The sequence below is a fragment of the Pelobates fuscus genome, chromosome 3, assembly GCF_036172605.1.
Source record: "Pelobates fuscus isolate aPelFus1 chromosome 3, aPelFus1.pri, whole genome shotgun sequence".
In the NCBI taxonomy this organism is placed as follows: Eukaryota; Metazoa; Chordata; class Amphibia; order Anura; family Pelobatidae; genus Pelobates; species Pelobates fuscus.
In genome coordinates this window covers 146136946-146161013 of record NC_086319.1, presented here as the reverse complement: position 1 = coordinate 146161013, position 24068 = coordinate 146136946, and the positions used below count along the sequence as shown (strand labels likewise).

At 41.1% G+C, this 24068-nt stretch overlaps 1 protein-coding gene across 1 annotated transcript in view; it reads right to left on the bottom strand.

Annotated features, from left to right (window-relative positions):
• Window positions 1-24068, bottom strand: part of DOCK2 (dedicator of cytokinesis 2) — an 816002-nt gene that overhangs the window by 151848 nt on the left and 640086 nt on the right. The window contains exons 28-29 of the mRNA XM_063447503.1: window positions 7875-7973; window positions 6989-7083 (exon numbers count right to left, since the gene is read on the bottom strand). Of these exons, the coding sequence (XP_063303573.1) occupies window positions 6989-7083; window positions 7875-7973 (194 nt within the window). The remainder of the gene's footprint in view (window positions 1-6988; window positions 7084-7874; window positions 7974-24068) is intronic.

Genomic DNA, 24068 nt, shown 5'->3' with positions numbered 1-24068 from the left:
CTGTTTTTAATCTTTCAAGATTCTGTTCTTTCAGAAAGTGTTCCGGAGGATTGGAGGAAGGCAGATGTGGTTCCTATATTCAAAAAGGGTTCAAAAACCTTGCCTGTAAATTATAGACCTGTGAGCTTAACTTCTGTGGCTGGGAAAATATTTGAAAGGTTATTAAGGGATAATATTCAAGAATTCCTTGAGAAGAACATGGTTATCAGCAAAAATCAGCACGGTTTTATGAAGCACAGATCATGTCAAACTAACTTGATTGTGTTCTATGAAGAAGTAAGTAGAAGTATAGATCAGGGTGTTGCAGTGGATGTGATCTATTTGGATTTTGCCAAGGCATTTGATACAGTTCCACACAATAGATTAGTGTTCAAATTCTAGGAAATCGGTCTAAATGAAGAGTCGCCTGAGAGGGGATATGATAACATAATACAAATATATTCGGGGCCAATACAAACCATTGTGTGGATATCTATTCACAAACCGGACTTTACATAGGACACAAGGTCATGCGTTTAGACAGGAAGAAAGAAGATTTCGTCTAAGGCAAAGGAAAGGGTTTTTTACTGTAAGAACAACAAGGATGTGGAATTCTCTGCCTGAAGAAGTGGTTTTATCAGAGTCCATACAGATGTTCAAACAGCAACTAGATGCATACTTGCAAAAACAGAATATTCAATGATAAATCTGACTGCCATTCTGGGGTCAAGAAGGATTTTTTTTCCTAGCTTGTTGCAAAATTGGAAGTGCTTCAAACTGGGTTTTTGCCTTCTTTTGAATCAACAGCAAAAAACAAATGTGAGAAAGGCTGAACTTGATCGACGCAAGTCTCTTTTCAGCTGTGTAACTATGTAACTATGTAACTATGTAATATTGTGTAGGTGCATGAGCAGTGATATTGTATGTGTTATGTATGTATGTGGGATGGTTATCATGTTATGTGTGTAAATGTGGGCTCTGTGTGCAGGGCTGCTTGTTGTGCGTATGTGTGGAATTTGCTTGGGGCATTGCATGTAGGGGTTGAGTTGTGTATGTGGGTAGTCAGAGGTGTTGTGTTTGCGGGGGCTTCTTATGAAGTTATATGTTTGTGTGCAGGCTGCTTGAAAAATCTGCGTGTGTGTGTATGCCTCTAACATATACTCCCATAAAAAGCCAATCATAGAAACACACAAATAAATACATTCCAGCCACTGTCAAAGAATACACACATAGCCACTGATATAAAACTGGCAGACACAAACCTATACCAATGCAAACTGCCACAATACACAATGCATTGCCACAATACAAACTGTCAGACACCCCTTCAATGTACACTGCCAGAGAACACAAACAGCAGGATTCATACACAGTGCTAAACACACACACACACACACACTGCTGCATGCACACACACACTCATATAGTCAAACTGCAAGATACAATCTTCAAGACATACAATTACACTAATAAACACACATAGTGCTCCAAACACATACTACACAACATATATACTTCTCCAAACGTGGAACTTAATAGAGGGCTGCTCCACCCTACCCCCCCCCCCCCTGCAATTTGGCATATATATTTGAAAGTCCCATTAGAACCCCTTTAAGGCCAGTTATGTTTGTGTCTGGTAGCATTGTGTGCTGTGCAAAGACACCTTGCATGCTATAGGTTATCTATACATAGAATAAAACACTGAAAATCACCAATACATTTTTTAACCTTTTCCATTAGATACTCCATTTTCTTTTCCATTTATATTAAATCTTTAACAAATAACATAGTAATCCAGTCCATGCTAAGCAAAGCAAAGCCTTAAAGATGAGAAATAAAAACATTGTTTAATTTCTCGTTTTCTCTGTAGGCTCTATGCTGACTGCCAAGAGTAAAGGGCAAAGCTTATAACAATAACAGACAGGAAGCGAGAATGGAAATTTAACCCCCATCCATTGCAAGTGATCTGTCAACCCACCATTATTCATTTTAAATAGCCTTACCTTATGCCCATGGAGGGGACTATGGCTAACTCACCCCAAATTAATTCAGAGGATAAAGAGGTGTGGATTTCTACTTTTATTGTTATTTTGCACACATCAAATATATATATATTTTTATTAAATATAGATCAACATAATACTACAAACAACATGAAAAGTGATTTTCCCTCTTTAAAATAGAATAAAAAGATATACAACCTAATGGATAAAAAGTGCTTATGGGGAAAACGGGGCTTTTGTGCAAAGGCACTTGAGATAGAGATTCTCTAATGTGGGAATAAGGAGATGGAAGTAGGAGCATAATTTATGGGGTATAGAAGGATGATGTAGTAAAGTTGCTTATGGGAAGTAGGAAGGCTGATGGAAAAGGTGTAAGCGTTCATGGAGTAAAGATGTTGATGTTGAAATTAGTTTTTAAGTAAGTGTAGCAGAATGAACCTTTGGAAGTACACTTTGTTCCTTCTATGGACTATCCGTATCTTCTCCCCTGTTTTTGCGTATGTTTTGCTTAATATTTTGTGTGTGGGACAGATCACCCTCTTCCTGGATTATCAAGCTATTTCCCCTATTCGCATGGTTGTTCAGTAAATTGTATCCACCTCGCATGTTAACAGTATTCTGTTCGGAAACCAAACAAATCACTGAATGCCAGTCAACCCATATGTGGAGTGAACCGCTTGTTGACCCCAGTAACACCTCCATAAACCGCAATAACACCAACATTCTAAGAGGTCGGTTTGGTTGGCCGCCGATCGTATGTGCGAACACCTGGCGGATGCCACCTTTAGTCACGAACAGAGACAGCGCTGTTTGGTCATCGAGTGCATGAAACTAAAATTGGACATTCAACGGCGTGAACACCGTTGGGATTTCCACCTCTGGTTATATTCGTCGGAATTCATACGAACTGAATGGCGTTTGGGGGGGGCATACTTCCGAAAAAGATATATGGGATGAGTGTACGCACGAACAATTCATTCGTTAGTTTTGGCTTGTTTTGTACTCCTGAAAGAGACCGACCGCACAGTCTGATTTCATGGAACTCTTTTGGGCAGGGGCCTCGTGTGCGGTCGGTCTAAACTATACCTCGGTGGCGTTTCAGCTGCGTTTGTGGGATCTGAGCGCTTTTCAGATATGTTGGGCGCTCAAATCCAGGCTATCTGGGGATATAGGACTTGAGGGGGTACCTTTTTGTTAACTGTATATTTTGGGGTGTTATTACTGTATATGTCCTGGACCGGAGAGTTAATATAATTATGTTGTGTATTTTGTCTCGGTCTACTCTCAGGTCCAGTGGGGAATGTCCCTGGAATATGTATCAGGAAACCCCTTGCATGGGGATTCACATAAAAGGCTTTGTGTGGCTCCATTAAAACCAGTTATACCCCCAAAGCTGAGTGTCGTCCAGTTGCTGGGGATGAGGTGGGAGATTCCTGAAATACTTTACTACCTCTGACTGATCTATTGGAGTATTTTATTTGTTCCTGAGCCAATCTTGGAGTACCCAGCGGAGGAGAGTCCATGCTAGGACTGGAGCTCTGCTACAGTAAGAAAGAAGGTTATGGAGAGCTCACTGATAGTTATGTGACAAATAATGTGTAAAGTATGAATGTGTACAGTTACAATAAGATTTTATGATACAGGACATTGCAGGTTGCTACTGGTGCCTAAATTAATATGTAGAATGTGAATGGTGTGTTCAAAGTCCTTCATACCTCCTTGTATCATCCTATCAGAATACAGTTGTTAAGTTTAGAAAAGTAATTTTTTAAAAAAAATAAGGGAGAATGGTGACCATTACATTCCCTCTGAAGAGTTGAAGAAGTAGTGAATGGTGCTCTGGAAAAGGGGCTTCTCAGGAGGGTAACAAACATAATGAAGCAAATTATAGATTTGTTGGCTAAATTTCCTCATGTATGCATTTAGATGGGAGAAAAAGGAGAAAGTATATTTTGTCTTTTTTTGCCAAAATATCACTGAGCATAAGTATGGCACTCACAAGTAAAAGGGTAGATAATTCGCTCTGAAGGAGCTGGTATTGTTTTTTGATATAGCATATTATATGAAAGACAATGAAAACATAAATCATAAAAAATTGCAACAATTCCACAACAATCAACTCACACACTTTATAACCATTACCTCACACCTTCTTGAGGGTTTACGCGATTTCACCAAGTTTGAGATGTATTGCACAAGCCAAAGCTCAAACAGAAAACTCCTTTCCCTCCTCTACAAGCTCTTACAATACCAGATGACCTACCAAAATGTACTGCCAAATGGAAAACATAAACTACAAATAATCCTCACTCCAGATGACTGGAAGAAAATCTTCCTTTTTATACATGGCTTCTCACAAAACGTAGCAGCATAAGAGAGTAACTATAAGCGCATTTCCAGTGGGCACTGTACACCCACACAACTTCAAAACCTGTTTTCCACCCTTATCTAACATCAGTTGGAGGTGTCATTAATCCATGGGTATTCCCTCACACATCTGGTGGCAATGTGCATTTATCCAAGGGTTTTGGAGGTGAATACTCTCCTTCATACACATCCTTACAAATGTCCAACTCCCGTTTGCACCCACAGCGGTAATATTTTTTCTGCTACCACATTCTTTACAACAATTTAAAAACCTCCTTAGCGAACCATCTACTGACAGCGGCTAATCGACTTATCCCGACTTTTTGGAATAGAGTCCGTCCACCCTCAATAAGAGATTGGATACAAAAAGTTGAAAACATAAAGGTAATAGAGGAGATCTGTCACGCTATGACACATAGATACTCTAAGACCTGGAATCCCTGGCTTTCTTTTCTCCAAGAACATCCCTCCATAGGTGGAAAAGCTAATTATCATGACATACTGCCTAACACTCATGTACACAGTCTCCATTCTCTACTCTCTCTTCCTCACCGCAAACAGCTGCATTTTACCTTGGTACTGAGATGAGAATTTTTGGGTTCCCACCAGTCCATATGTAGATTTTTGTCTTTTATTTTCATTGTTTTTTTACTTTTCTACTTGTTATTTGACTTATATCCTCACTCTCGCATTTAGCCACACCTCACATGGGGTCTGTTACATATTTAAGACCAATGACTGACCATGACTTTCTAACCTTGATGAATAAAATATATATATGAAAAATTAAACTGCTATTTTCCTCTCATCTGTGGATACTTCTGTTGATTTGCGGTCACTGACTGATATAGTGACCCAGCCGGATAGATAACTTTATGTACTATGCAATCCCAAAAGACAACAAAAGGGGTGTGTGCTAAAAGCTGTGTCATAAAACAATGTAAAAATCTGTAACTTCAAACTATAGTTGTTTTTCCGCTACCACACACTGTATGTGTAATCCTCCAAAAGCACATGTGAAATGACAAATAGAATACAGCGGAGAGCTATACACCTTTAAAGTGCAGTATTAGTGCAAATCAGTGAGCAATAAAATAAGTTTAGATACTTTTTTTTTAAAAAGGGAATAGTGCATTATGGTGATTTAAAATGTAATATTTAATAGTACACCTGTTATTTAATATGAATGATGATGTTTGTAAGAGATAAAAAATTACTTAAATTGGTATAAATATGAATACTCCTGTTTTCTTTCATCTTTTTTCTTTTTCTTCTTTTTTTCCTTATTATAATTGCATCAATAATATGAATGTCTGGCCGATTTTCAATCAATTTGGATTGTATTTTGAGTTCCACAAGTGGTGGAACACATTTTGGAATGCATATCATAGAGCAAGACACTATATGGTTGAATCAAGAAAATCAGAAATTACGTGACCCAACCTGGAAATGAGGTTGCGCCGCGTCTAATCTGGGAACGAAGCGTGGTACACAATGCACCGTGAGGGAGGGGAAGAGCCAATAATCTACGTCTGAAATCAATGAAGTGCACAAGAAAGGATATAAATATTATACCAGATTGAAAAAGCTAAAGAAACTGTGAAATACATTTCTAGAACTCTAACAAGGACTTAACTTTGAGGTTGGTATTTTATATTGCATTTTTGTTGCTTTTATATTTCTATATATTTGAAATAAAGTTAAATATGCATTTTTAATACCACATATCTGAGTCCCTGCACTATTAAAGAAGGTAGTGTGGTCCTTAACAACTCAGAGCTTCAATACCGAGCCAGGATGAAAGCTCTATCTTTATGAGTATAAATATACTATTACCTAGATTAGTTACCTACCGTATTCTAAAAAAGGGTCAATTACACTATTTTTGTTTAGTGAATATAAAGTTACTTTTTGGTTACGGACCTAAAGGTTCTACACACCAGAGCTTGGTTAATTAGCTCTTTAATATGTGAGTGTTCCATTAGCATTTTTCTTTAACAAATGTATTAAAGGAGCACTATAGGGCCAGGAACACAAACATGTATTCTTGACCCTACAGTGTTCAAACCACCATCTATCCCCCCTGGTCCCATCTTGCCTCCCTAAATATAATAAAATCTTACTTGCATTCAAGTAGGTAGCTGCTGGTTCTGCCCCTGTCTGCCTCAGACCTGTGCACTTTCTGCTGACAATAGTGATGGTCTGAGCCAATTACAATACTTCAAATCAGGGGCAGAGCCAACACAAGTCAAACACAGCCCTAGCCAATCAGCATCTCCTCATAGAGAGGAATTGAATCAATGCATCTCTATGAGGAAAGTTCAGTGTCTGCATGCAGAGGGGGGAGACACTGAATGGTAGTGCTACTTACTCTGCAGCACTGCCCAAGGAAGCAGCTTTAGCAGCAATCTGAGGAGTGGCCAGTGGAGTTATCATTAAACTGTTATGTAAACCCTGCATCTTCTCTGAAAAGTTTTCTGTTTGTTATATTATGAAACCACAATATTAGAAAATATATAAACACAATAATACATTTTATTTACACAATGTTCAACAGATATATGCGTGAAATAAATCAAAACAACATGTCAATCACAATCTATAGAAACCTATTTCGAGTATCAGTAAAATGGTGTTACCTATTTTGCACCATGCTCATGGTCATCCAGTCAGAAGGATAAACATTTTTTCCAATGAGATCCTTAAACATTATAAATGTTTCCATCAGAAAGTCCTACAAAATGAATACAATAATTAAAAGCATAATCGATATCACTTTATTATATATATATATATATATATATATATATATATATATTTGCTATAATTGTTAATCTCTTAAGCACCAAATTACAATTAAATAAAACATCACTATATGTCTTTCCAAAATGAATGTCATTGAGTAAATGTAAATCAAACTTATGTAAATTATACTTAAAGGGACACTATAGTGACCAGAACAACTACAGTTTAATGTAGTTGTTCTGGTGAGTATAATGATTCCCTTTTTGCTGTAAACACTGACTTTTAATAGAAAAAAGTAGTGTTTACATTGCCCACTAGGGACACCTTTCAGGCATTTGGCCGGTTTGCCTGATGATCATTCCAGACCCTGCCTGTCCCTGTCCCCCCTGTGTGCAATAATTTATAAAATGAAAGTTGTACCATTTTCCAATGCAGAGGCTCCCTCAGCACTGCTCACCTTTCCACCTCTCCAACTTCCAAATTGTTATTGTGGAGGTATGGCTTCCTCGGCAATAGTCCTATCCAATAGTCCTATACAAGGCTCCTCATAAAGGAGAATTGGGGGCCCAATGCATATACAAGCATCCTAACTTCCCCATATGAAAGCACTGCATTCAATGCTTTTGCATGGCCTTCCACGACACGTGACCAAGTTCTATTCAGTCATTGCAGTAGAAGTGCTTAAGTGCTGTCACTATGACAGCCACTAGAGGTGGATTTAACCAGGCAATGTAAATAATATTGTAAAGCAAAGAGAAAAATACTCAAATTTGAACTTACTACTAAATCTGAGCTTGATTGGAATGTGTCAATGTATATTGTATAATGCTGATCATCCATTTGGCTCAAGATCGCTGTCATGCATGCCACAAAATGGCTCTGTAAAAGATAAAACATATAATATAATATCAGAATTAAGATAAAAGTAGCTTAGATTTTTTAGGTAAAAAAATTAAAATATATTCTGCTCATGTCATCATATCTGAAAACACTGGAGTTCAAAATATTTTCATATTGAACCAGTTTTAAATAATTTTATAATGCACTGTGTATTTTAGTTGAATATAAATATTTATACTCAGGTTTCCTCCCATGAACCACACTTGAGTATGTTAACTATTAACAGTCAGTGTGGCATATATTAAAGGAAATAGACAAGTTAGAAAATTGTTTTAAACTCTAGGCTTTGCCACAAATAGAGAAAGAAATATATATAAATAGGTTTATAGGCCTAAAACCTACTGGCAGGGGATAACCCTAAAAATTACATATAATTCAAAAACAAAAAGGTTTTCAGGTCATTACAGCATTTGTTTAAATGAACATTCAAATGCGCAGTGATGTTTATGGTGCCAGGATTGCCTTTGCAGCCTTTCAGAATAAGTAGTCAAAGCATGTAAAATTTGTTTGACAACTTTCATGGGGTCCATCAGGCTCCACAAAGAGAAACCCTGCCTGTCTGGATTGGCTCTTAGTGGCAGAGAGTGTTAGTTGAGTGCGCTTAGCCATTAAGTGTGGTCAAGCACCATCAGGCTTAGTTCAGTGGAAGAGCAAAGGCGGGTGCCTGATTGACCCAAGGTAAACTATTAAACTATTTTTACATAATTTGACTAGTTACTCTGGGAGGGCACCAGTGCATTCCTTGCACCATAATCACTACAACTAACTTTAGCGGTTGTGGTGCGTGGAGTGTTCATTTAGTAAATTCCTATTGAGAACACATACAGACATATTAATGATTGGAAGAGGTTATATTTCTGTCCCGTGCATTTACCCAAAAAATATATATTTTGATTCAAAATACATATTTTATAACTACACATAATTACTTTATTTTATTTTAAACCATAAAATCAATCATTTAATAGACACGGATTTATTTTTGTAATCACCACATTAAAATAATATTTAAACTTTTCTTTTCAAGATTTTGGGAAAAATGTCTGGAGATGCAAATTGCTCCAATAGATTTTATTTTGGCAGTCTGTAAAGAGATACTGAATACCACAGGGCATTATGATTAATGAAAGAAGTAATTCATAACAATTTCAAGAAAAAGGTATCAGCACTTCTCTCTACAGAATTTCCTTGTCAAATCAATAACATGAATAATTTCAAACAAGACAAAAAATATGCATTTTAAAGAGAAAGAAAAAGGATTATGAGATTATATAAAGGATTATAGGCAAACTGAGCATTTTGCTACAGGAAGTTACTATAATTTAGAAGAGAAGAATAAAAAAGATGGGCACAAACTATTTCTTTTAAAACAAGTCCTTAGAGACATTTCCTTAAACAGCAATAAAAATGATATAACTTATTGTTCATTCTTTATTCTACTGCATTTCTGTTTCCCCATAACATGTTACAACACTAATATGTTACATCATTTATTTATAGTTTTACTTAAAACAGTTTTTAAAGGGACACAATAGACACCACAATAGGCACCAGATCACTTTAGTCCATTGAATTGGTCTGGGTGCACTGTCCCTTAACCCTGCAATGTAGAGCAATTTTAGGGAAACTACAAGCCACTTCTGGCACTTCCTGCTGGTTCAGGGAGTTTAACGTCATGAATCAACGCTAGACATCCTCACACTGCGCATAAGGATGTTCAGCGTCTTGCAAAACCCCTTAAGAAAGCATTGCTTTAAGGACACACACATTAGGTTCCAGGATAGCCTTGCCATTGCGGGAGGAAGAGCCTGATCCAAGTGGAATCAGGTAAGAGAAAAAAGGATTACATAAAGGAGATCTATAGACAACTAAACAATGTTACAACCTAAAGAAAACTGTCCAAGGACACTACAGAGGATATTAAAGTATCATATAAAGCTCTGATTGAACAGGGAAGATCTCTGGGTTTCTTGAATGCTAAAGAGTACCAGTATTTCAAATTAAATGCATGTAAAATACAGGTATTCTATACTATCCACAAAATGCACAAAGATCCAGTAAACCCACCATGAAGACCTATTGTCTCCGGTGTGGGTTCTATTCTCAGCCGCCTTTCGGAGTATGTGGATAAACAACTGCAACCTCTAGTGACGTCTCAACCTACCTACTTGAAATACTCCACCCAACTTTTGAAGGACCTAGAAAATATTAAGTGGGAGGAGGATCTCATTCTGGTCACTTGTGACATCACCAGCTTATATACAATTATATCACATAAGCTGGGATGTGAGGCGGTGGAACATATATTAAAATCAAAACACATAGAAACAATAAAGATTGAGTTTATTATGAAGAGTATTAAGCTAATTTTGTGCACTAATTATTTTTAGTTTGAGGGAGAGTTTTTCCTTCAGCTGATCGGGATTGTGATGGGAACCAAGTCCGCACCCAGTTATGCCAACGTGTTGATGTCCTTTTGGAAGGAGTCCTTCCTGGGCTTAGATGGCATCTGGAATGTGAACTTGGTTCTCTATCGCAGATATATTGACGATATTTTCTTCATTTGGAAGAGCAGTATGCATCTTTTACAGACATTTTTAACCAGTTTAAATAATAACCAAACAGGTAATCCTGACTAGTAAATGTAGTTTTAATATGGTACACTTTTTTAGAAATATATACAGATAATCAATGTTTCAAGACTAAAACATTTTTCAAGAAGGTCGACGTAAATAAATAATATACCCATTAGAATGCGACGGAATTGTAGTGAACTGCAACAATTTGAAGCTCAGGCAAAAATGCTGACCACTTTCTTTAAATATAAGAATTATGACACCGGCGCTCTTAAAAAACAAAAACTGGAAATACAGGCACTTAATAGGAATAAGCTTTTAGTCAATATAAAAAGATGCAAAGGATAACCAAAATTTAGGAATTGAAAATAAGGGTGTTCCCATTATTCTGGATTTTAATGAGGATGCCAAGAAAATTAAATATAGTTTTAACAAATACTGACATATTTTAAAAACAGACAAGGGCTTAAAAGAGATTTTGGGTGATAGACCAAATATACTTTATGGAGGAGCTAAAATTATGAAAAATAAATGAGTTAAAAGTTTCCTTAAATATCCACTGATAGGCAATATGTTTAATTTAACACAGGGTTTTTATCCTTGTAAAATGTGCACAGCCTGCAAAATAACTAAATTGAATAAAACAACTGAAGTAGAATTCAAATCCAATATGTCCCAAAATAAGTTTAAAATTAAAGACATATTGTCATTCTAAGAATATGATATACCTCCTCTAGTGCCCCTCTGGGTTACAGTATGTGGGTATGATTACACTAAGCCTTAAGACCCGCATGCTGGTACACAAGGGGATATCCAAAGGGGTTATATTAATCATAGTCTGTCAGCTCATTTCTGTCAATCACACAATGGGGACCCTTTCCTTTCTTAGCTTTATGGCAATTCACAAAAAAAGATCACAGCTGGCGAAGGGAGGACAACTTTAGAGAACTTAGTAAGGTGGAAAGCAGGTGGATATTCGAGCTTGAAACATTAAGCCCAAACAGCTTAAATCTTGATTTTGAATTGGCCATTTTTTTAGTTCTAATAATACCTCCACCGTTCATCCTGTCTCAGTTGGAGACCCCAAGGCTCTGTCCTTGGGCCCCTTCTATTTTCTCTCTACACTGCCTCTCTTGGCAAGCTTATTACCTCTTTTGGATTCAAATACCACCTGTACGCTGATGACACCCAAATATATCTCTCCTCCCCAGACCTCTCCCCTGATGTCCTTCAACGTGTCACCTCTTGCCTTTCTTCTATCTCTGATTGGATGTCCTCCCGCTTTCTGAAACAGAATCTTTCCAAAACAGAACTTCTTGTCTTTCCTCCTACTAATATTAATCCTCCTCTCTCACTCTCCCTTCAGATTGGTGGTACCCATATCAGCCCATCCGTACAAGCACGTTGTCTTGGTGTTACTTTTGGTTCTAGTCTCACCTTTGAGCCTCACATTCGGTCTGTTGTCAAATCATGCCAATTCCACCTCAAAAAGATCGCCCGCATCCGTCCCTTTCTTACACAAGATGCTACTAAAGAGCTTGTCCATGCTCTAGTAATCTCTCGCATGGACTATTGTAACTCTCTCCTAATTGGTCTTCCCCACTACAGTCTGTAATGAATGCTGCCGCCAGACCGATTTTCCTCTCTAGTCGTTCCTCTCACACCTCACCCCTCTGTCAGTCCTTACATTGGCTTCCTGTATACTATAGGAGCCAATTCAAAGTGCTAACCCATACCTATAAAGCACTGAATAATCTTAGCCCCTCTTATATCTCCTCACAGATCCATAGGTATGCCCCTTCTCAGTCTCTCCACTCTGCCCGTTACCACCTTCTGTCCGCTGCTCGTACCCGTACGGCCAACTCACGCTTGCAGGACTTTTAGTGAGCAGATCCCGTTCTATGGAAGAGCCTGCCTGCCGCCATCAGACTCTCCCCTAGTCTTCACTCATTTAAGAAGTGCCTTAAAACTAATTTCTTTAGGAAAGCCTATGGCCTCCCAGAATAAGCTCTACCTCACATACCTGTCTCTTGCTCTCTCCTAAAGGGCAGCACTCTACTCTCTCCTCCAGCTCTGCTCCACTCCCACCTAATTTGACTCCTATTCCCTGTCCTAATGTGTTTTATACCCCACCTCCTATAGATTGTAAGCTCGAATGAGCAGGGCCCTCTTCGTTCTGTAAGTTTTCTTGTAATTGTCCTATTTATAGTCAAATCCCCCCTCTAATAATATTGTAAAGCGCTACGGAATCTGTTGGAATATAAATGGCAATAATAATAATACTGTATTTTATAGTTCATTAATAGTATACCTTAATATTTTTTAAGATTAGATTTTTTAATATCCTTTGACATATTTTCTATAATATTTGGATATTTAAATTATACTTGGGCTTTATCATGTTGCTGAGTTAATTAAAGCTGCATGGATCTTTATTACATATCTGTATTATTCATTTTCAAACATTTGTATCACATATTCTTATTGGAATACCTCATTGTACATTGGATGTTTGAAATCACTAAATCAATAATATTTTACATTGTGTACCCTTATTTTAGGTATCGCAAGCAAGATTCTATTGTGCTTTGCTTCTTTTATTTTTAATACGTGAGGTGATAGGTATTTGTTTATTTTATTTTATATGTCTACATTCAAATATACTTCTGGACAGTCCTATGTTATGCACTGAAAGGGCATTTTGCCAAATTTTAAAATAGACACTACACAACGTCCGGTCCACAAAAGGAACTACACAAGTCGGACTGGAAGTGACATCATAAATGCACCGGGAAAGACGCACATATGCAACGAGGAAGCGGCGTGACTGAAAACAGGAAGGAGGAAGAGGAACGCTGCATCAACAATTGAGCGTGATGGAGAAATCAGAAGACTACATAAATATGGACCAGTGGGATATAAGGACTTATTCTGCACTGTAGAAGACTTGGTACGAGTCAAAACGCGTTTGCTTTTATTAAGACTTATCCATATAGTGGTAGTGTATATGTTTACTCACTGTTGATTTCAACCTACTGCTGGATATTGTCTTTTGATTATTTTGTTTGATTTTATGTCAAGTTTTATTGTTTGACAAAAAAAAGAAAAGATAGGAGTGTCTAGTGGTGAAATTATAGAAATCGGTGTAGCGGCACCCCGGTGTAGTAGGGGTTTACGCCGCTGAGAAGGTGTCCTTTCCCCCAAGCACGAAGTCAGCTAAAGCATAACAGGTTCCCCATAATTACGACATCCAAGTAATAGTCATCCCCTCCAAGCACGAGACGAGACTCTGTGTTGAGGGTCAAAGTAGGAATAATGTTTATTCTGCAACTCGGGCTTTTATGCCGTACAACAACTCCTCCCCGTATCCGGAGGAGATAATACATTTACAGTGGGAGTCACTCCCACTGTACCGAGCAGAATATTATACAAAAATTACAGGTTTAATAACACACACAATATATAACGAAAATACAATGTGCTACGTGTATTAGGGAACGGAGATCTAGGGGAACAATATACGTGAAAATCCCCTAGATCGGTTGGGCCGTTCGCTAGATACACGTTCGCACCATTTACTCAGGAACCATATAACATAAACAAAAACTCTCTCTTGGATCCGGTGTCTCTATTTCGGTACTTTGGATCTGTCGACCAGTATGGGCGTACGTTACCGGTAAGGTTGAAATTCGTCGTGTGGAAAGTTCGTGATTGTTCGGTCATTAGTCCATGCGGTCAAAATGGCCGCGACCCATTGTTCTTTCCACGTGGCGGCGTGTACCGTACGGATCCACAAGTACCCGAAATCCACAATAATCCAAATACAATGACAATTCTCCGAGATGGTATCTGTCACTCCCAAAAGGGGTCTGTCACACGGCTCCCTCCTAGTGGTACACTCCGGCAGACCTGGCTTGATCCTTTCGGATTAACTTAGGGATGACCGGAATTTACTTATCCGGAGAATTGTCAAGTTGTCGAGACAGCCCATCGGCGTTGCCATTTAGCTTACCGGGTCGATAGCTGATGGTGAAATTGTACGTTTGCAGGGCCAAGCTCCATCTTAGCAATCGGCCATTGTCTCCTGCGACCCGGTTAAGCCATACCAATGGGTTGTGATCGGTTACCAAGGAAAATTCTTGTCCATACAGATAGGGAGTTAGTTTTTTCAATGCCCATACCAGGGCCAGGCACTCTTTCTCTACGGCCGCATAACTCACTTCCCTCGGTAACAACTTTCGGCTGAGGTATGCGACCGGATGCTCTTTTCCATCTTCCCCGATTTGGCTCAGCACAGCCCCCAGTCCATACATGGAAGCGTCTGTATGTACAAGGAAACGTTTGTTAGGTACTGGGGCAGCCAAGACAGGAGCATTAACAAGAGCATGTTTGAGGGATTGGAATGCGGCTTCGCAAGCGGGAGACCACAGGACCTGTCTGGGTAAATTCTTTTTGGTCAAGTCAGTCAAGGGCTTGGCTACCGTACTATAATCAGGGACAAAGCGCCTATAATACCCGGCGGTCCCTAAGAAGGCCAATACCTGGGTCTTGGTATTAGGTGTGGGCCAGTTCGCTACTGCTTCAACCTTGGCAGGCTCCGGCCTCTGGTTTCCACACCCTACCCGGTGTCCCAGGTATTGGACCTCGGCCATTCCTAAATGGCACTTCTCGGGTTTTAGTGTCAGGCCCGCGGCCCGAATCTTATCTAGTACTACCCCTACGTGGACTAAATGTTCTTCCCAAGACTCACTGTAGATCGCAATGTCATCCAGGTATGCACACGCAAACTCCTGGAAGCCATCGAGGAGCCGATCCACCATTCGCTGGAATGTAGCCGGGGCATTTTTCATCCCGAATGGCATGACCTTAAATTGGTATAAGCCAAACGGGGTGACAAATGCCGACTTGGGGACGGCATCCTCGGCCAGGGGAATCTGCCAATAACCCTTGCAGAGGTCTATGGTAGAGAGATAGTTACCCCTGGCTATGCGATCTAATAATTCGTCTACCCGGGGCATGGGGTAAGCGTCAGTGGTAGTCTTTTCATTCAGTCGCCTGTAGTCGACGCAGAACCGAGTGGTTCCGTCTTTCTTGGGGACTAGGACTACGGGAGAGGCCCAGGGACTGTCTGATGGCTCAATGACCCCCAGCTGGGTCATTTCCCGTATTTCCTTTAGCATCCCGTCCCGGACGGCTTCCGGAATACGGTAAGGGGGTTGTCGGAGGGGGGCCTGTCCTGGGGTTTCTACTTTGTGCATGGCCAGGGTGGTGTATCCGGGCTCCTGGGAGAAGGTACTCTGTTTCTCCCATAGGAGCTGTCTAGCTTGCTCTAGCTCCGTAGGGTTCAGTCGCTCTCCCAGCTTCACTAGGCTAACTGGGTCGGGGTGAGTCTCCCTTTCTAGCAGGTCAGGTAGGGGTAAATTTTCGGGGTCATCAGTAGCTGGGGCACAAACAGCATTAATATCTTCCTGTCGCTCTTGGTATTCCTTCAACATGTTCACATGAAAGGATCGTTGGATCCTTTCATCTGCACAGCTGGCAATAAGGTAGGTGGTATCACAGAGTTGGGCTAGAACCTTGTAAGGACCCTGCCACGCAGCTTGCAGTTTGTTGTCCTTTACCGGTTTTAGCACCAATACCTTCTGCCCTATGTGGAATAGTCGTTGCCGGGCACCCCTATCGTACCATCGTTTCTGTCGACCCTGGGCAGCCTGGAGATTCTCCCTTACCAATAGGGAGAGTTGCTCCATGCGGTCCCGGAGTTCCAGGACATATGGCACAATAGGCGTCCCTGCCTGTTCGGTTTCCCCTTCCCAGTGGTCCCGAATGAGATCGAGGGGTCCTCGCACCCTCCTCCCATACAATAACTCAAAGGGGGAAAAACCCGTAGATTCTTGGGGGACCTCCCTATACGCAAATAACAGGTGGGGTAAGAATCTCTCCCAGTCTCTGCAACCGTCCGTAAAGGTCCTCAACATTTGTTTGAGAGTCCCATTAAAGCGCTCACAGAGACCGTTAGTTTGGGGGTGGTACGGGGAACTGAGCAGGGGTTTGACGTGGCACACTTTCCATAACTGCTGTGTGAGTACGGCAGTGAACTGGGTTCCCTGGTCGGATAGGATTTCTTTAGGGAACCCCACCCGAGTGAATATCTTAACCAAGGCATCGGCTACCGTCTCAGCTTCAATATTCGGCAGGGGTACTGCCTCGGGGTACCGGGTCCCATAGTCCACCACAGTAAGAATGTACTTCTTACCGGACGGGCTAGGTCGCGCTAGGGGGCCTACAATGTCGACGGCGACCCTATAGAAAGGTTCCCCAATGATCGGCATCGACATTAATTTAGCCTTCGGGCGATCTCCCCTCTTACCCACCCGTTGGCAAGTGTCACAGGTTCTGCAATATTGTCGCACGTCCCGGTTAAACCCTGGCCAGAAGAAATTCTGGGTAATCCTATGGCCCGTGCGACGTACTCCTAAATGGCCAGCTAAGGGTATATCGTGAGCGATCCTCATGATTTCTTGCCTGTATTTTTTCGGTAGCACTGGTTGCTTCTGTGGGACGGGGTTTTTACCTGCTGCGGGCTCCTGGGGGATCCTATACAGTCTATCCCCCACCCACTCGTAGCTTTCCCCATCTGTCCCCGGTTCCCCTTTATCTGCCTTATCCCTATACTTTCGTAGAGTGACGTCTTCCCGCGTCTCCCTCCCAAAAGTCTCAGGGGTATCCCAGTCTAAGGGGGTCTGTCCTAAGGTCACAGTCGGAGGGTTAGATCTTACCTGGGTCTCTGCGACCGGCGGGCCGATTCCAATAGCACGAGCCTGAGCCCGGGTGGTGACAGGGCAGGCTCCAGCAGGGCCTTGAGGGGCAAAAGCGGACAACAGCGGGGCTAAATCATTTCCCAAGAGTACTTCCGCTGGTAGTCCTTTCATCAGGCCCACATTCACTTGGCCAGCTCCCACCCCCCAGTCCAAATGCACTCGGGCCGTGGGAAGACGATGCACCGCACCCCCGGCCACTCTGACGGCCACCGTTTGGCCAGTGTGTTCTTTTTCTGGGACCAGGTCGTGTTGGATCAAGGTTAGGGTGGCCCCAGTGTCTCGTAATCCACTGACAACTTGTCCATTCACTCGGACTGTTTGTCGGTGATGTTGACGGTTGTCTACGGCAGCCGCATATAGGGGGTTGGCCTCGTGCAAAATTTCCCATTGCTCTTCCCCCAGGGGCTGGGCTTCAATGCAATGGGCCCCTGAGGTAAAGGGCCGGGTGTTCCCTTCAGCGGGCTTCCTCCAAGAAGCTTGTCGAGCTGGATCTAGTGGGCATTTGTCTCTCAGGTGGCCCACCTGTTGGCACCTATGGCACCGCCGGCGGTCCGGGACACTGGACTGGGCGAAGCGGGAGGGGGTGTTGTAGCTAGGTTGATTAGCGGAGGTGGTTGGAGTAGGGCCGACGGGGCGGCTTTCTACTCGGGGAGCTGCCTTTTGGACCGAGGGGTCGGGTTTGCGGGCGTCTGCATACTCGTCAGCCAGCCGGGCGGCTTCGGGTAGGGTAAGTGGTCGCCTATCCCGAATCCACTCCCTGAGCTCCTTGTCCACCTTTTCAAAAAAATGCTCCAACAAAAACAATTGTAATACCTCCTCCGCGGTGGTAGCTTGGCACCCATCCATCCAGTGGCCAGCCGTGCGTTGTAGTCGGCAGGCCCATTCGGTGTAGGAGTCACCGGTTTGCTTTCGGGATTCCCGGAAGCGTCTCCGATATGCTTCGGGGGTTACTGCATATCGGGACAATAGAGCTTCCTTGACCAATCGATAATTTCCCACCTCATGGTCCGGGATCGCCCGGAAAGCATCACTGGCTCGTCCGGATAATTTGCCAGACAAAATTTTAACCCACTCCTCGGAGGGTACTTTATGTAGGGCACATTGACGCTCAAAATCCGCTAAGTATTGGTCAATCTCCCCCTCTGTTTCTACGAAATTTTTAAAAGCGGCAAAGTGTACTTTCCTCTTTTCCTCGGGAGTTTGAAAAGTCCCAGCAATTGGACTGGCGCTGGTTGAAGTCTGGCGCCGGTTGGCATCGACCGCCGCAATTACTTGGGTCACGATCCTAGGTGAGGGGTTTGGTCCGTAGTGAGCCAGCCTTACCCTCACCTCGTGGTCGAATCGTTCATCTTCCGGGGTTCGGACCAAGGCGATCTCCGGTTCTGGGTTTGGTTCGACACCCAGTTCGCCATTCTGTTCAGCTAAGTCCAATGCGACCAATTCTGCCAAAATGTCTCTTTTCTTTTTGTTGCTAGCCGAACGACCACGGCTCTCCAACAAGTATTTTAGGGTAGATCGTTTCAACCTTCCGTAGTAGGCCTCCATCCTGATTGCTCTCGGTAGCTGTCCTTCTGGGGTGAAAGAACGATCCTACCGCTGCCACCAATTGTAGCGGACACCCCGGTGTAGTAGGGGTTTACGCCGCTGAGAAGGTGTCCTTTCCCCCAAGCACGAAGTCAGCTAAAGCATAACAGGTTCCCCATAATTACGACATCCAAGTAATAGTCATCCCCTCCAAGCACGAGACGAGACTCTGTGTTGAGGGTCAAAGTAGGAATAATGTTTATTCTGCAACTCGGGCTTTTATGCCGTACAACAACTCCTCCCCGTATCCGGAGGAGATAATACATTTACAGTGGGAGTCACTCCCACTGTACCGAGCAGAATATTATACAAAAATTACAGGTTTAATAACACACACAATATATAACGAAAATACAATGTGCTACGTGTATTAGGGAACGGAGATCTAGGGGAACAATATACGTGAAAATCCCCTAGATCGGTTGGGCCGTTCGCTAGATACACGTTCGCACCATTTACTCAGGAACCATATAACATAAACAAAAACTCTCTCTTGGATCCGGTGTCTCTATTTCGGTACTTTGGATCTGTCGACCAGTATGGGCGTACGTTACCGGTAAGGTTGAAATTCGTCGTGTGGAAAGTTTGTGATTGTTCGGTCATTAGTCCATGCGGTCAAAATGGCCGTGACCCATTGTTCTTTCCACGTGGCGGCGTGTACCGTACGGATCCACAAGTACCCGAAATCCACAATAATCCAAATACAACGACAATTCTCCGAGATGGTATCTGTCACTCCCAAAAGGGGTCTGTCACAATCGGTATACCCAATAAACATTCTAGTATACAATTGGAAGGGTACCTACTAAGGTGAATGTGCAGACTAAGCAAATGGATTAAAACCTAACCTTTAATGCAAATATTGCTAAAAAAAAAAAAGTGCAGTATATAGTATCCTGAGGGAAAATCTCCACCAAAGTTATAAATAAACTAAATACAAAAACACACAAAAAAAGACATACACACACAACGATAATAAAAATCTAATGTGAATATAAGAGGGTAGGTCTACTAAATGATGCAAAGTTACATATCTCTCATACAAAGTTACATATCTCTCATACCTCACAATGCAGTAGAGGTGTATATATCCTCAACCTCTAAAAATCGAGTAAAATACTAGAATCTGCAACCAAACACTCAAAGCTCAAACAGGCTGCCATTTGGGCTAAAACTCGATACCTAGGATGTATACAGTATGAGGGCGCAACAGTATGCAATTTAGATATCACAACTAGTAACAAATTGGATGATGTGTCGAGTCTAATCCTGTCCTGATATAGGTTCAGGCTATGGTTACCCTTACAATCAAATACTATAATAACCCTATTGAGCCTTCAAGGGCACCCCTTAACAAAGACTGTCCCTAGTTTGAAAGCTCAATAATCACACATCCAACGGGTCCCCATTCATCTGATACCTAAGTCAGCTTGAGAGTGAACGGTTTCAATGTCTAAGACTCTTCGGTCTGGTGAATAAGTCCACATGGGAGCGAATAGAGCGGTTCGAACGTCAAGATCCCTCATGTGCGTTTCACCTTTCGGCTCATCAGAGGGGACCCGGACTGAAATCGTGTCCGGTATTTATGTGAGTATCTTATATATAAGGCAAAAAAAGACCAGCACTCTCAGGGTTTTCAAATAAATAGAAAAATATTTAGAAAAATATTAAAGTAATATTTTTCTATTTATTTGAAAACCCTGAGAGTGCTGGTCTTTTTTTGCCTTATATATATATATATATATATATATATATATATATACATCACATATCACTTTCAGTGTATATTGCAATGTCTCCAGCTGAGCTGTTTTGATGATATGGGATGATATCCCAATCAGTATTAAAAATGTGAGAGGCAAATAGCCAAAAAACCACCAATGCAAAATTTGACACAACTCAGGTATCAGCATCACTGCTGTCGTTGTATTATTAAATAATTGTATTATTTATTAGGGTATTCTGATTGTTTTGTTTCTCTCATTTATTATAATTATTTTATTTATATTTTTTAGCTCCATGGTATTGTGGTTATACAAGTCTTTGCCAATTCACAGAAGCAGGTTGGGCTAAATGGGGATATAGCCAGACATTGCCACTGGCATTATTTATTTTTATGTTATATTTTATATTTCATTCCAAGGTGTTAAGATTGTGAAGGAATACCCCATCACTTAGATTTGACCCAGTTCATTTGCAGGAAATGTGTTTATTTGTTCGTACCCACCTGGTTCAGTTCTCGAAGGCGGACCACCCCAGAACCTCATTAGAACTTGGAACACTGAGCATTAATTAGGAAAACCGCAAAGGAAACAATTAATAGAATGCTCCACTGGGTGGCCGCCATTTTGTGCAACCGAACGCACGTGGTCAACAAAATGGATGGAGGCCATTCTGTCTCCCGAACGCAGGCAGCGGGACATGGTCGTCGAGTGCTTGGAACTGATTTCGGCAAAGCACTTCCGCAAACACCGGTGAAGATAGACCTGCTGTCCGTTCAAGTTCCCGACCACCTATACGAACGGCGTTCAGGAGATATGAACTACCGAATGAGGGGAGCATTCTACACTTAAAGATTTCACATAAACAATGTGGTTTTCATACAAAATCCCGCAAATGGAGACCAGCCCTTGCCACAATTTCCATGGAACTATATTGGCTTCGACCTCGTGACAGGCCAGTCAAAACGCGATGGCAATTCAAAACTATGGAACCCACCTGAGTGATTTTTGGATATGATGGTCACTCAGGTCAGGGCAATCCGTGGATGTGACTTTTTCTGAGTTTCCATGGATTTTGGGGGTACTTTTGGGGTGTTTGAAAATGTTTATGTTTTTCTATACCTGGAGATAATTGAGTTTGTACATTTCCTGACTTAATTATCTTTCAAGCTCAGAGGAGGAGTTTGTGACATGTATAAATTCTGTGACTGTGCCTGCATTAAACAGTTCTACTCCTAGCATTAAGCCTCAGCGCATGTGTGGGGGGATATGCGATACTGGCGATATTTACTTTCAGGGTTTTTGGAGCTGTGATATTTGGGGAAAAGGGAATCTGTGGCGGCGAGATATTGGCGGTCAGCCACAAAGATTATTTTATTGTTTGTTTTTAATGTATTTATACAGCTCCAAATATGGTTATTACATTTTTTTAAATCAATTTACAGAGAATAATTAAGCAGATAAGAATATACCAATTGTTACCATACGCTAAATGTTTGTGACCACACATTTCATGATTAATTCATTTGGGATTACTAAATCCCTGTTGAAATTATGTTAAAGATGTAATTTTGAATGGGAAAATTATTTTATTTCTGTTTCTCTTATTCTTTTGTTTATAATTTTTAGCTTCATGGTGTTGTGGTTACACAATTATTTGTCAATTCACAGAGACAGGTTAGGATAAATGAGAATAAAGCCAGACATCGCTACTGCCAATATATATATATATATATATATATATATATATATTTTTTATTTTTTTTATTTTTTTTTTTATTTAATATTTTATTTTTCGTTCCACGGTGTTATGGTTATTAGAAATTGAAACCGTTCACTCTCAAGCTGACTTAGGTATCAGATGAATGTTTAGGATAGTGATTATTGGACCTTCAAACTAGGCACAATAGGGTTATTATAGTATTTGGTTGTAAGGGTAAACATAACCTGAACCTATATTAGGGCAGCTACCTTGACAGGATTAGACTCGACACATTATCCAATTTGTTACTAGTTGTTGTATCTAAATTGGACACTGTTGCGCCCTTATACTGTATACCTCTTGGTATCGAGTTTTTCCAAATAAAATGTGAAGTGTGGCTGAACACAGGCCAAATTAGAATTGCTGTGCTCCCAAACAAAATGTGTAGTGTGGCTGCACGTGTGCAAATGTTAAGCATGATAGATTGAATGATTACAATAAGTTAAATCTATTGTTGCTCAAATCCTTACATTTGTGCATAGAAAATATAGAACTGGGAAAGTGCAGACCACCTTGTGAATTGAAATATAGAACAGAGGCAGCACTGATTGAAAATTACTGAGGAAAGGACTCACTGTGGTGTGAGCCTTCCCTACTCAAGAACTTGTTTTGCCAGCTGCAACCTGAAAGACACCGACCGGAAATGACGCTGACCGAAGTGATGTTCCATTTCACCACACAATACAAGCTACCGGCCTTTTTAAGGCCGATAAACCCCTCCCACAACTTCAGGCCAAACAACATTTATAGGATGAATAATCAATTTCGTTATGGGGTTTACAATGTTTTGCACAGGAACAAGAAACATTGAAAATGGTATCCAGTCAACAGAAGTTATTTTTTCTTTTTTTCTATCATGAGTCACCACAGCAGGCTTGAGTACTTTGCACAAGGCAAGAAATAGATCAGACTATTCTATATTATTTATACATTTAGCTTTTAAAATCATTTAACAGAAAGAAGAATTGATTTTTTTTCTTCCTGCTGGCTGGCAGATGAGTATTTATAATGGAATGAAATGAGCAAATATCTTCAACTATTTTTGGTAATGTAAATTATGGAAAATGTTTGGCAGAGTTGCTTCTAACTTAATATGATACAACAAAATAATAAGCTTAAACAAATCACTTGTAGGCCTGCAAGCCCGACATAGTTCTCTTGATGGTTGTTTAGATGGGTTTGTTTAAAACTGTCACAGAACGCCAGAAGAGGCAGGTGCGCTGAGGCAGATACTCCACGTGGGTTGCTAGTTTTCTATGACGTGTAGGGAGTATAAGGTGTGACACACTTGCTGTTCCCCCACCAGCTCCTGCTCCATGGGGGTTGCAGCATGCAGGGAGTGGGAGGCGCACCATGTCTGTCCTCCAGCACACCTCCCCTCCAGCGGGCACTCTGTATTTGTCCCTGTCTGCTGTCCCTCATTTTGCTCCAGGAACCCCTCAGTTTGTCAGAACCCTAGGGGACCAAATGGATCAGCAAGATAGGGTGTAAATCCAGCATTCGTCCAATTCACTAAGGAAGGCCATTATTATTATTTATTACTGGTATTTATAAAGCGCCAACAGATTCCGCATTAGTGAAGAAGGTTCCATATACACAGACAAATACAA